This window comes from Notothenia coriiceps, unplaced genomic scaffold, assembly GCF_000735185.1.
Source record: "Notothenia coriiceps isolate Sejong01 unplaced genomic scaffold, NC01 NC01_scaffold00024667, whole genome shotgun sequence".
Taxonomy (NCBI): Eukaryota; Metazoa; Chordata; class Actinopteri; order Perciformes; family Nototheniidae; genus Notothenia; species Notothenia coriiceps.
In genome coordinates this window covers 7,023,931-7,039,103 of record NW_011357368.1, presented here as the reverse complement: position 1 = coordinate 7,039,103, position 15,173 = coordinate 7,023,931, and the positions used below count along the sequence as shown (strand labels likewise).

Here is a 15,173-nt window from a genome sequence, read left to right as displayed (position 1 = left end):
GTCAATTTAAATCCATACAACTATTTTTTAAATCAATAAAATCATTTTCTAAATCCATAAAAGCAATTCAATTAAAATTGGGAGTCATGTCGTTACTTTGTTGAGAATGTGGCCATGTAATAAGCGGGATAATGTGCACATTGCATAGTGTGCCTTAATGNCTGGTGGAACAAAGACAACAACACGTGCACAGGTAACTCGTTCAATGGAGGTAACTGTTTATTAACTGTTGCTGCTTACAAAATAAAGAGTGTATGGAACATTCACTCGAAAGGCCCGGACACACCAACGTTCCATACACTCTTTATTTTGTAAGCAGCAACAGTTAATAAACAGTTACCTCCATTGAACGAGTTACCTGTGCACGTGTTGTTGTCTTTGTTCCACCAGCAGAGTTTTTATTCTAAGGGAGGGGGCAAATATGTTCCTATGTTGCCCAACCTCACACGCCAGATATTGGTGTTATCAACATACACTCAAGTATTAAGATATTTTTAAATAGTCTCTCTAAAATACATTCACTAATGTGAGTCAGTTAGAAAGTGGTTATTGTTTAAAGGGCTCTATTCTGCTGTTTGGTGTGTTCCCTGTCCTGTAGTGGGTTTTATAGGTTTTTTAGTGCATATAAATGGTCTGCAAAAACTAAAATCCCAAAGCCTGGCCTACTCATCGAGCAGATCATCTCGACACACGACTGTTCGTTAAACCGCCCTGAGGGTTTGTCTGATCTGCCTCATATGAGATACGCTGAGGAGGCTGAGACTGTGAGAAACATCATCATGTAGGCCTGGGTCCTGAATTATGGATGCACAACAACTACAAGAAGGGACGAGCTTAGGAAGTCAAAGGAGAGAATACGAGTGCACCATGTGATTCATGTGTGTCTGCTGTGGGGAAGAACATCTCCATACTTCACCTGTGATCTTTTTTTCTTTGCTGGCTTTATAAATGTGGACAACAATGAAACATGTATTCCTTATTAACAAGGTTATAATTTCAATTTAAAAAATGAAAGTGAAGTTCGATGGCTGCTCACACTCATCCTCCGGTCCCACACATATGAATAAATCCCCAAAAGTGCGATTGTATACAAATCATTTAGATAAATACAATTTAATGCAATACATTCATGACTTGTTAGGAGTACACATCTATCAATCAAGAAACGTTTCAAACCCCAAACAACTCAGTAAACACTAGATCTTATTTGATCATTTTACAGTAATAAACATAACGTTAACATTTCTCCTTTTGATAATATATGCGTTGAAAGCATAGGCATCATGGGACAGCATGTTCTCCTTTCCTTTCCAAAAGCTAAAGGAGATCATGAAGAAGATATTGAAGCTCCTTTCCTATAGATAATTCCAACGGCTCTTATCATAGCTGCCAGTGAGGCACTTCCAGCTCATTTCAGTCTGTCAGGAACCTTCCGAAGCTAAACTGAACACCCGACCACAATAGGGTCGGGGTCCGGCGAGGCACATCCAGACCTACTGGTTCGGAGTGCTGACTGGGCGTGAGACAACACATGGAGCAGTATTACTTTCGTACAGTTTTCTAAATTACCAAAATAACTGAAATAGTTCCAGGAAAACAGACCGTTTTAAAAGAAGAGAGATGAAAACAAAAGTCCCACTGCGAGACATTTCTGCATTTTGGCTTCAAAGCCTCTCACTGTAAGCAACTTGTTTTCCATGCCACACGATCTGACTCGTTTAGCTTCTCTTTGAACACAAATTATGCTTAGTTATTATGTTATGAGGGTTTTATTCTTGCTTTTCTGGCAAATGGTTTAGTTTTTGTGTTAGAGGGGCAGCAAACTGCACATCACAGGAGGATACGACAAGTGATGAGGACTGTTCGTAATCAGATTGTGTTTAGTACAGAGAAGAAGAGGATTTGAGCATTTGAGTAGTTAGTCTGTTTTTTTTGTAACAGTTTTATTGAAATGATTCTATGTTTATATCTCTCTGTTAATACCAGGTTAAAGTATAATTCCGAGCAATAATGTTTAGTGATTTTGTCGAGGTAAATACAATGTCTGTCATTATTAACTTGAATGTTGAGCAGCAGCATCCAAACATACGCAGATAATATAATAATACAATGCCCTATAATCCTCATTATTTTATATTTGTCTTCATCTCAATTTTGAGAAAGAGCATCGTTTTTAGAAAGAAAAAGCAATTGTTATTAACCATGTGGTTTTCTCATTTGACCTTCAATTCCATCAGCATCATGTCCTTTTGTTTTTAAATGTTGCTTTATTTGTTGTGCATACGTTTTTAATCCTGTTATGTTTTTTTTTTCTGCAATTAGAGACTGGATTGAGAAATGTCCAGTTAGAGTGGCTTGCTGTATGGAAAGAGAGGTGAACCAGAACACAAATGGAGTCATTAGTAAATCCTTTTGGAAGAATAGAAGTGCAACAATACAAATGTAATAATGAAAACACTCACTGTTTGTCTTCTGGAATCCTTCTTTTATAAAGAATCCAGCCTATGTTCCTGGTAATACAGAGTGTGCCATGGTCATACTGCTGTCCTGATCTGTTGTTTAGACACAGCTTCACTTTCTGACAATATGATTCAGCATCAAATAGCCCTTTAATTTCACGAGGTGATTAAAGTTTTTTTTGTCGGGGAAGGATGGTAGGATTTGGCTAATAAAACTGTCAGATGTAGTGTTTGTGCATCCATCATTTAGGATTTAGGACAAACTAACATCCTGCAGCACGGCGGGGATAACAATACAGCGAACCATTTAGAGTTTGGATGTTTAAAGCAGCGAGTGCTCACAGCTTTATGATCCCGCAGAGATCCTCAACCCGAGGGGGCCGTTTCAAAACAAAGGCATCTCTCATAAATCCAACAAAACTTTAATGAACTACTGTACTTTATTTATCTGATAAGCACATCATTTGTTTGCCTAACAAAGACTAGATTAGCAATATCAGCTTTTGGTTTCATAAAAACTCAAACGTAACCGTATGTTACAGCAGCATGTAAACAGGGCATTGCAAATCATGTGAAAATAAAAAAGAGTAGAAAATGAATGTCAAAAAAATAAACTAAAAATGAATAAGAAAATAAAACAACCAATATTAAAAAGATATATTGAGAGTGAAAGATATAAATCTGTGGACTATAACGAGTGGATTGGTACAGTAGGTGATGTTTAGTACATTTAGTTAATCTCAGATTTATAAAACATGCTGCTGGTGAAGTATTTTACTAAAATAAAAGATTTGAATAATGTCATTGAAACTAGACATTGAACACATAACTAACTTACACAATATTTAGAGTGAACCCTAAAACAAGTCAACAGGACTAAAACAGTTTGACTGCTTGTATATGAGCCTCAATCATTCTCATCAGCACTCAAATCTGCTGTTCTGATTGGAGGTCAGTCTCGGCCTGGCGGTTATTGAGGCTTTGACACATCAAGAGCATTATGGTCCATTAGGGTGTGTCCCGCACTGCCAACAGGCAGCTGACCCGACATGTTGAATCAGGAAAAGTTTTCGCTCTGATTGACTGTTCAGTTTAAAATATTCAGCACATAGAGGAGAATCGGACTAAGGAGGAAAACAAATTACTAAAGTGTTTTACTTTTCCGTCTTCTTCTTATCTGATCTTTCCACTACACGGATATTTCCACAACAACATGGCTATCTGAAATTAATCATTGAGTGAAGGTATAGAAATGGTTGGTAAAATTGTGCTTTGATTCCATTTCTGTCTCAAAATGATGTATTGTAAATACAGTACGTTTTCCGGTTTCCCTTTTGAAAAACACAATAACGCCTGCTGTTATGGAGAGTTACATTAATTCCTGTCACGCATACGCAGAAAATACGTGCTAGTTTGCGTTTTGCTCGTTTAAAGTGCAATCTTTTGGACCTGACAGACACAAAAATCTCAGCCAGGACTTTTCCATAAATTGTAATTATGATTACCCAAAGAGCTTTTGGCTCAGGGAGAACATCTGGTTGAACCTAGTATGAAAACATTACTTAAACACTGAATAATAACTCTTAATAGTTTGGCATGAAAGTAGAAAGAAACAGGAACACTCACCTCCAAACTTTCAATCTTCTATCCCTTGCATATGTTTTCTTGTTTTCTTGTTCCCTAAATCTAATTTAATTTCAAGGTTCCCTTGACTAAAGTAAATGACAAGATCCAAATTAAAATACCGTTAATGTTTCAGCCGATAAACACAATGTTTTTCTCGACAACAACAAATATTTGACTAAATGTCTGGCCAGTGGGTTTGAAACTGCACATAAGCCTTAACGTCATTACTTATTCAGGAACTTCATTGGTGTGTTAATAATTGATCACCTAATTAAGGGGGGAAGTTGGGGAGATACGGACTGAATGCATCTTTACCAGTGGGCTTTTGGTAAGTGCATGGTTTGGTGGAGCGCGACAGAGAGGCGCCGATGAGAGTAACTTCTGACCAGAGCGTAAAATTATATTCCGTATAAATTGACTGAAGAGCAGACGGAGCAGTTCCTGCTAACAGCTCTGGCTTACCGGCAGGTGTGGTTCTCACACTAAGAGCTCAGATTCATCACAACGTCTCCCTGTGAACTCATCAACACTTTGACTTGTTTTCTTGTGCATGCTTTTCTGTTCATTTAAATATATAATTTGACTATTTCCTTGTTTCTTTACCTTGTTGTAAGGGAGGGAAAATATCAGATAACATTCGGACCTCATTAAAACCATGTTGCTGTTCTGTTCCTTATTTTTTTCTATATTCTATATCATTCCATATTTGTTTTGTTTTCAACAAAGTGCAAAAATCCTTAAGCTAATGGGCTTGTGCTCTCACAGACTAAAACTATTCAATTACAACACATTTTTGTTCAGATTTATTTAAAACAAGACCAATAAAGAATTCACCCAGCATTATATTTGTATTGCATTTTTAGTACTTAAGTTATTTATTTTTTTACAATTAGGCCCTATATACGGTTTTTTAAACCTTACCTCAGTAAATAAAATGCACTATCAGAGACATTGTCAGGGTTGAGCGAAGCAGGCAGGACCCAAACGCAGATTTATTTAAAGGCTACATGAAAAACACAGAGCTCTTCCCCGTGAACACAGTCAAAAACAAACAAGGATCTCACAAAGACTAACAGGAAAAAACGAACCTAAATGCACACAGGACTAATCAAGGAAACAAGAGACAGGTGAGGAGGGAGGAGAAAACACAGGGGCACCAGGTGAACACAATCAGGGAAACAGTTAGGAGGGAACAAGGAGACAGGAAACCAAAGACAGATCTAGACAAGACAAAACACAACACAGACAGACCGTGGCACACATTACTGCATTAGAAAAACTGATGAATTAGTACTGGAGGAGGACACTTCCAGCTCTATTAAAGAGTATGTTTTAAAAATATACGTTATATGACGACAGAGCTTTATCTAGCTATCATTTTCTTTTCTGGTAACAGAGGGTTAGTCGTTTATTAATTCCTAAAGCCAAAAAAACCTTGACTTGCATATTGGATATGATGAGGAAACCCCTGAAAGTGGTCTCCCTAACAGCAGTGGTTGTATAAAGCTTCGTTCCCCTCACACTGTTCAGAGTGATTTCACTATCAGAGCCGGGCATTCTCCTGGAGAGCCTTTTAAGAGAGCTGTCTAATGCCAACCATTCATCATCGTGTTGGAAAACACAAAGCCAAGCCAGCAGATAAATTGGCATTCATCATTCCATTTATCGTACATGGACATAAATATCAGCCTTTTTACCCTGCACAGCAAACTCTGGAGGCCTTTCACATGAGAGGCTCCAGTCAGACTGAGATCTGGGTTTCCATTTGACCCTACAGTGTTTGAAGAAATTATTATCGTTTTGGTGTGTGCATTTCAGTTACTAAATACACACCCTCACCATTGGGATGAAGGTAACCTTATGGATCTAAATGGATAAATATAGTCTCGTTAAATAGTTTTTTTAATGAACAATTAAAAATGTGATATACTGTATTTCATTTAATTTCAAACCTTTATTTAACCAGGTGGTCCCGTTGAGATCATTGATCTCTTTTTCAAGGGAGACCTGCCCTTCCTTCTTTCTAACACTGAGCAATAATTAAAAACAAAAAGTAATCTTGGTCTCTGACATAAGAACAGAATGTAGCATTACGTCATTCATCCATAACAAATAATGGATGCCTTTGTTGCTCTAGTTAACTGAAGACAAATGTACAGATAACAACATGTGCTCAACAATATTCCCATGTCATTTGCTACTGTTTCTGCTGCTTTTAATTGAACTATTTATATTTCACACTGCACTGTAACTTGTATTAATGTATTTGATATAGTGTTATTCTATATTAGCTTTTTTGATGTTTATTTTATTTAGGGCTGTCATCGATTAACATAGTTAATCGCGATAAATCGTAAATTAATCGCATATTTTTTATCTGTTCTAAATGTTCCTTAGAGGAATATTTTTCAAGTTTTTAATACTCTTAACATATGATTGGACACATATGCTTTATGCAAATGTTTGTTTATTATCATTTGAACAAGACAAATACTCTCCTGAATATTTTCAATACTCTCCCACCATCCAACTAACAACAACAACAACAACGTCAAGCCTTTGGGCTCTGAAACTACGGGGCGGTCCGAGGACAAATACACATGCGTTAATTGCACGTTAAAAAAACGAGTGGTGTTAAAACATATTTGCACACACACACACACACACACACACACACACACACACACACACACACACACACACACACACACACACACACACACTTGACAGCCCTAATTTTATTATCTTTGGTTGTTAATTACTTTTTTGGAATGTTTTTAAATGCCTTTTCATAATGGGTTTCCGCTGCACTATTTCTTAATGTTTTACATTTTTGTAAAGCACTTTGAATTGCCTTGTGTTGAAAGGTGCTATATAAATAAATGTGCCTTGCCTTTCAGTAGCATGTTTTTCAAATTCATCATGTCTTACATCTATCTTGTTGTTTTCAAATCTAAATATTAGAATAACTTTAAAATCATCAAAAAACAAATGACCACACATTTTACCAGGGACAAAGACTCCTCCAAACATTCCAAAAAGAGAGATTCACTGAATCAAACAGCAAATATTCACACTAGGGAAAGTTTAGATCATGTCTAGTGTGCTGTATTAGGTTACACATTTGTATTTAATGAATAGCTATAATTAATACAATCCAATTATAATACAATTCCTTGGCAATTGTTCTCTTTTTGTTAATTTAATGTAGTTAAGGCCATCCATTTTATTTCATCAAAATCTTTCCAATAACTGTATTCCACATGTACTCATTAAGTACCGGGGCTTTTAAACATTAAGTGAGGCAATGGAATCAATGAAATGATGTAACATAGCTAAATTCCTACAAAAATTGAAATAATCCAGAACCTTTTCAATAGAAATAGCGTCCCTTTGAGGTGGTGGAGAGTGGTATTGATGCTGAGTTCAGGGAGCGAGCTCCATCAGACGCTGACAACACTGACAGACTGACATGATGATGAGAAAAAAAGCCTCACGACTAACCTCCGGGGACAATCAAGAGAAGGACACAAACATGGTTTACAAGCTCTGTGAAGAATGTAATACAGAAGCTTTTCTAGCAATTGAACAGGCCATGAGAATCGTGCATTTTATTTTCTTGTAGTGGTTTTTTGGGCAGATATGGGGGAGGCGTGTGGCGCAGTGGGCTAGTGTGTTGGTGTTCGGATCAGGGGAGCACAGGTTCAAACCCCACTGCAGTCAGCATGTCGTTGTGTCCCTGAGACACTTCACCCCAAATTGCTCCTGTGGGGATTGTCCACAGTACTGAGTATGTGAGTCGCTTTGGATAAAAGCGTCTAACAAGTGACATGTAATGTAATGTTCCAGCAGATGGAGGGAGGTTTGATGGTTATGAAGTAGGGGTNTTGATTTGGGCATTCTCTCAATAAGCAAGTGGAATGGATTTGATAGTGAAGCACTGACACAGCGCTCTACAAAGTGCGGCGAGTGGATAGAACGATTCACAGACTTTCCACATGGTAAAAGTGGGGGGGTCTAAACTAATCATTTCAAAAAGTGGGGGGGACTCATATAATGGCTGCGACGCCCATGGCTGAATGACCCGCCATCAAGTGCTTCATCCAAAAGGACAGGAGGATGGACTTTGTGTTAAAGTGATTTGATCATCAAAGGTAGGCCTAAGTCATTTTCAATGTGGACCGCCGTGCCGACTTCATTCATTTGTAATTGTTACTTGGCTGTGGGTGCCCTGTCATGGTAGGTGTTTATATAAATGGTGTTGTTTTGTGTGGTAGAGGGTCGCTGTCATTGATGCGTTTTGCACCCCGGGCCCCGGGGGGTATGAAAGTCACGGCTCGCCACTGCCTAGATCTAAGAAAGGCTATTATGAAGAAGGATTATGGCAAATATCAGAAAATAGGCAGTATGAAACCTTCCCTTTAATAGAGGAACTGTAGGCTATAAGTATTTGTAAAACTTTGTTGCACAAAGTTGTTTTACTTCTTGCTCAATCAAAGCGATTAGTATTGGTTTGAAAGATGACTCTATCATCAGTTCTCCGTTGTGGTGATGAAACCACATGCAGATTGGGCTGCTTTAACACTACACCTCATGTTTGTGCTGATTTTCTGTTCTGCAATTAAGTACTGTCTGAAGGGATTAGAAAATACAACACCCGACATTATTCTGACTTTGACTTTAGTTTGAACAGACACTGTTGCCTAGCATTCTGCCCACAATCTGTCCTATAAAGCGTGGCGGGCGTGAAGCACGCCCCTGTCTGGAGCAGAGCCATAGAATGACGGACCACTCACTGTGCCGATGCACCTGTCAGGGCGGGCAGTGCTGGTGACCCCCTCCTGGGTGGCTGACGTTGGTTTGAAAAGCTTGAAACTGATGTTGGTAGAAGTTTCAAATCAAGCCACTTTCCATGACTTTTTTGCTATAATGTAACACTGTTCCCCAGCTCTGCATTCTGCCTCCATATGTTGTTATTGAGAGGTTGGAGGAGTGGCGTATTTTCTGCGTCACTGCAGTTTTTTATACACTCCTATATACATATTTTTCTTTGAAAACATAATAATCATGTAAAATAATAATGAAAACAAGGTGTTTTTGCTTGTTTAAGTAAAGAAATCTGCCAATAGAACAAGTAAAAAATCGATTGATTAGATTTCTTGAAATAAGATGGGATATTTAGATAAATTAGATCTTGAAATTAGCTGTGAGAAATTATTTTGAACTATATTTTACCAGGATCAGGAAATGTTGTGTTACAAAATAAGCCAGACAATTCTCAAAGGTTTTCTGTCTCGGATTTTCCAACAAAAATGGGTTTTCTAAAATCACATTAGATTATTTTATTTATACAAGATGATCCATCTTTTACAAATACATCAGTAGCTTATAAAACATCTTTCATCTGAGATACAACTAAAAATAAGATGTTTACAAGAGTCTCTGACTCAACAAGATATTTAAGATGCCTTAAAAACAAGACCCTATATCTCACTGCATTGTTACTTCCTAAGTTATTATGTCTTATATCAAGTGTAAAGACATTTTCTGAGTAAATATTAGACAAACATATTGCCAAGACATTGTACAGTGCTAATCTGAAATGTTTGGGAAATACTAAGAAACACTAACGCACACTAAGAAATATTTGTGAGCTAATACATGCTGTACAGTATATGAGCAGATCATTTGAGTAATACTTACCAACTTTAGCAAAGCCATCTATAATTGTTTCAAAGAGCCACATGCATTTATGGATTTGTGTCTCTTCTTAACTTTGTTCTCAACATCATGAATCGATAGGTGAACTCATGATTTCTATTTCTACACTTTCTTCTCAGTCAGCTCTGACAGAATATGTTTTTTCCCTTATTGTATTTTTCTTCGAGTCTGAAAAACCTCGATCAAATAGCATTTCCACTTTTATAATCCATGAACAGTTGTTGAATATCAACTTATACACGTATGTAGGTGTATACTGTTATTAAAGATAATCATTCGGCAAGTGAAATCTAAACACATGTGTACTATTAATACCATCTGATGGAAACACATTAACAATGCAACCCTGATCCTCTCTGCTAATCTCTCCTTTACAGACTCAGCTCTCCTCTGTAAAGGTCTGCTCATTTAGACCCCTCAGTAAACACACTCATTTTGTGTCTTCTCTCCTTTTGCCACTGCCCATCAGGCGTCCTGCTGAGAAACAGTGTGTCAAACTGAGCCGGCCCTTTGAAAGCTGACCTTTTTAACTGTTCTTACATCTGAGCACTGCTGTGTTTTTTTCACTCTAACTTTAAAATTAGAAGAAGATAAAACTGTTGGATCCAACAGTTGTATAACCTTTTTTTCAAGTCGTTACATCACACAATGTTAGAGTTAAGAAGTGAGCAGAAGAGAACAGAGTGGTGAGGCCGTGCTAGGTCAAGCTGTTCATCTGCTGAATGTAAGGATGGGCCACTTGTGCCTGTCAGACTCATGTCTTCCCCATCTCTATGCATAACCCCCCCTCCCTTAGAGCACTTCACAAGAGAAGCAAATGGGCTGCCTTTCAGAACCATCATTAAAAAATCATTATCATCTCTCATCCCTCCTGACCTTTCACTCAGTAAGCTGGGCGTTCATTTGGCATCAAAAAGTTAATCGGCATCTATCAATCAGTCCATCAAAGATGTCCATCAGATGTTAAAGCTTGCTGTGGGGAGACGTCAATATGAGTTGCTGAGGAAATTTTTCGTGTGCTTTTGTTGTTTCTGTGCCAAAGGCAATAAACCTCTCAACCTCTCTGACCTGCAGAGAACTCCCAGAGTTTAGTCTGAGGATTTTCAAATAACCCTGCACAATATTTGCAGAATGTGCATGTATTTAACTCACACTCTACCTCACTGCTTTTAGTAAATGTACTTTGCATACTTCTGTAATGTATATATTGTGTTTTTTATTTTAGTTTTAAATGCATATTAAAGTTTAATTAATTGTATTTGTATACTATTTTATATAGGTTACTCTATACATATTTTCTACCGTTAATATGTGTTTATTTCAAATTCAATTTTACTCTACAATGCCTTGACAACTTGCAGCTTCTTTAACAAAATAATTGGGTTAGGGTATTTCTATCTAAACCACAGGTCTTTGTGGGGTCCTGCCATAGGGGACAGTCAGACAACCTGAGGTGCTGATTGGTTGTGCTTAGGGTCGGGCTAATGACTGACTGGATGACGTTAATTAATACATTTGTCAAAGATAACAATAGGATAGCATGTATTTCTTTTATTATAGAACTGAACTCTGAATCCACCATCTTGTTGCAATAAAGAGCAATACAAATGCTTATCTAAATTCAAGAGATTGCTCATTTCCTGCTGCTGAAACCGGCCTTTTCAGCAGCACACAGTTTTTGAAGAATTTAGAACACAGTGCTAATAATTACATTATTATTGGAGGCTTCTTTGAAACATCAACATGCCACAGTGCATGTCTAAATATTCTGGTATGGTAAGAATGCATCTTTTTGTCTCCTCAGTCCGCTTATTTCTTCATTAATTTCCGAGATGCTCTTGTCATGTTCTCATCTGGCTGCCATGTTCCTGAACATCGTCCATCAGCCGCTGCGGGAAACCAGTGTGAATATTAACCTACACAATGAGTATTGATGGATCTGGTGCCGCTTACACTGAGAGGCTCACATTCCTCATTCTGTTCTCTAATCCAAAATATTAATCATGAATATTGGACGATTAACCTATTGAGTTTATATTGATTGATTCATCTATCTCATATTAATACACACATTGTGACGGTTAACTTCAAGCAATATGTTACGCCTAATTGGTTCTGGCTTTATTATATTATATCGAAACCCTGCCCAGCAGCCCAGAGTTGACCCTCAGAATTATCCCCTTTGTTTTTATTTAACGTTTATTTTAATGTTCACTGATGCAAGAAAGTTGAATCTTCGAGCAAATACTCATTAGAACACAAACCAGATATACAGATTTATTTTATGTGTTGCTATGCTTAAGAATTCATATCATAATCATAATATATCAAACTGGTAAATTAAATAAATCATTAAACAGGAAGGCAGAGGGAGAAAGGAAAAGAGAAACAGGAACAGAGTGTATGGGTCCGTTATTACTAGGGTTGCAAAGTTCCGGGAATTTTCAAAGATGGAAACTTTCTATGGGAATAAACGGGAATTTATGAGAATAAACTGGGAATTTTCTAAATTGAAGGTTGGCTCTTCATAGGGAACTTAAATATATTTGGGGAAAGTATATTTTAGCATAATCTTGACTAAAACAAACAGATGCCATTCAATACACTTGAATATCCATGCCATAGGACACTGCTTACTGCATGGCTATTGAGACCACACAAAGGTTCGCAACAGGCTCACAACTGTGAGAGTGGAAAAACTGGTTGGCATTCGGGCAAACCTAAGGCTCTCTGAGCCTGACACCGAGCCATCATCCTCAACAAGGCTGGACAGTGACACTGAAGAGGAAGACTCAGAGTTGGATGTTGATGAGGCCCATGAAGAGCCCATTGACTGAAAGGGTAAAAAATGCAGAGGATTGCTCGAAGGAAGATTTGCTTTTGTTTAATGGGACTTTTTGGGGACTTTTGGATGGGGGGTGCATTTTTGTTTTGTTGTTTTGTTGAGTGGGGTTGAGGGGGATGAGTAATATTTAACTCAACATTCCTGTTTTCGTTCTTCAATTAAACAAATAATTGTTCAATAAAATAATTAAAACTTGTTCTGTTGTACTTACACATTTAAAAAAATAAATCCGTTGAAATGTCATGTTTTTTGTTTAATTTTCCATCGAATATTTCCAAAATTCCCCAGCTTAACTTCCCATGGACACTTTCCAGAAACTTTCCGGAAACTTTCTGCCCCTTTGCAACCCTAATCCTTACTAGTTGCCCGAACCACCTCAACTGGATCCTTTCGACGCGAAGTCCCTCCCAGATGACTGAACTTCTCACAACTTATCCCTAAGGGAGACGCCAGACACCCTGCGGAGAAAACCCATCTCGGCCGCTTGTATCCGCAATCTCTTTCTTTCGGTCATGACCCATGCTTCATGACCATAGATGAGGGTAGGAACGAAAATGGCGCGGTAGACACAGAGCTTTGCCTTCTGGCTCTCTTTTCGTCACAACGGTGCGGTAAAGCGACTGCAGTACCGCTCCCGCTGCTCCGATTCTCCGGCCCATCTCACGCTCCATTGTTCCCTCACTCCAGAACAAGACCCCGAGATACTTGAACTCCTTCACTTGGGGTAAGGACTCATTCCCTACTTGGAGTGGACAGTCCATCGGTTTCCTGCTGAGAACCATGGCCTCAGATTTGGAGGTGCTGATCCTCATCCCAGCCGATTCACACTCGGTTGCGAACAGACCCAGTGAGTGCTGAAGGTCGCAGACCGATGAAGCCATCAGAACCACTTCATCTGCAAAAAGCAGTTGTGCAATCCTTCGTCCACCTAACTGCAGACCCCCTCCCCAACTACTAGGCCTCGAAATCCTATCCATGTATATTACAAACAGGATAGGTGACAAAGCGCAGCCCTGGCAGGAGGCCAACCCTCACCGTTAATGGGTCCGACTTACTGCCGAGGACCCGGACACAGCTCTCGCTTTGGGAGTACAGAGATTGGATGGCCCTGAGTAGAGACCCCCTCACCCCATAATCCCGCAGCACCTCCCACAGTGACTTGTTCCTCCTCAATCTGAGGTTCGACAATCGGCCTGACCCTCCTTTCGAGTACCTTAGAGCAAACTTTCCAGGGGAGGCTGAGTAGTGTGANATGCGATCCCTATTTGTTACCCCCAACTGTATTTTGTTTATTGAATTCGGAAAAAGATAAATATATATGTCGGGAAAAGTTAGTTGGGGAAGACACTTAGCCGAATTCAATAAACAAAATACAGTTGGGGGTAACAAATAGGGATCGCATCCAATAATCGCCGTCTTTAACAAATATCTCTCTCTCTCTTTCCCGTTTAAATGCGCTGTGTTTGCTGCCATGACGAGTGTAAACAAACTGTCAGTCGGTCACAAAGATGGCGGCAAGCATTCCGGAAATGACGTACTTGGTAACCATGAGTTGAGAGAATGCCCAAATCAATGAAACTCCGTACCATGTTTGCACTGCTACTTTGTACCAAGGCAGATTCTCCCATAGCGCGCATGTTCAAGGAGTGTTGTCATAGTTGGACAGCTCAGATCTGTTGTATGAAGCAATTCCGGTAGCGGAGGTAAGGTACACACACCAAATGTTCAGGAAATGGTTAATACAGCGAAAATCAAAGCTGACGATCTCTTGATTTGATATGTTTTCTCCCCCAGACAACATGGACATAAGAAAAAAATGTCAAAGAAGAGGAAAGTAAGTCATCAGCTGGTAGCAGTTAATCAGTTAACAGTGATGGCGGCGGTGGCAGCAAAAGCGTCTCACTTCTGGAGAGGAGTTTCGTCTTTATGTCATGATAGAGAGATACAAATTGAAGTATTATTTGAATTATTTGAAGGATTAAAGTAACGTGTTATGGCAGGAAAGTTCAATCTGGTATATTCATTTTAATGTCACCTTATATAGAATGTGTGTTAAACTTGTGATTTCTGCATTGAGTGACTTCTGCCTAGCAGATACCAAGAAGAGCCCCCCAGGGTCTCTCTGTTCATTATCAATAGTCCTTGCAATCAACAGGGGAATTCCCGGATACATTTTCAGATATAAGGCAGTTAAAGTCTTGTAGAATTAATGTTTATCTCCTACACATCCTGCAGGCCTTGAGACTTGGGTCACCCAGCAGTAAATGAGATAAAGGTCCTTTTGAGCTTATCAATAAAATGTATTCATTCCTAGTAAGCTGACTTTGGGGTGAAGGGAAGTTCAGGGAAGCCATTAAGCNCCTGACCTTTATTAGTCATCATCAAATGCTTTATTATTTGTTATAAAGCAATGTGAATGTGTTTAGAATTGAAATGATATGGGCGACTGTGGCTGTGAGGGAGTGTGGTCGTCTTTCAACCAGAAGGTTGTGGGTTCGATCCCAGCCCATGCAGTCAACATG

The 15,173-nt window shown here is 38.8% G+C and overlaps 1 protein-coding gene across 1 annotated transcript in view; it reads left to right on the top strand.

Annotated features, from left to right (window-relative positions):
* Positions 1–15,173, top strand: part of prr36b (proline rich 36b) — a 25,694-nt gene that overhangs the window by 3,653 nt on the left and 6,868 nt on the right. The window contains exon 3 of the mRNA XM_010782794.1: positions 172–182. Within this exon, the coding sequence (XP_010781096.1) occupies positions 172–182 (11 nt within the window). The remainder of the gene's footprint in view (positions 1–171; positions 183–15,173) is intronic.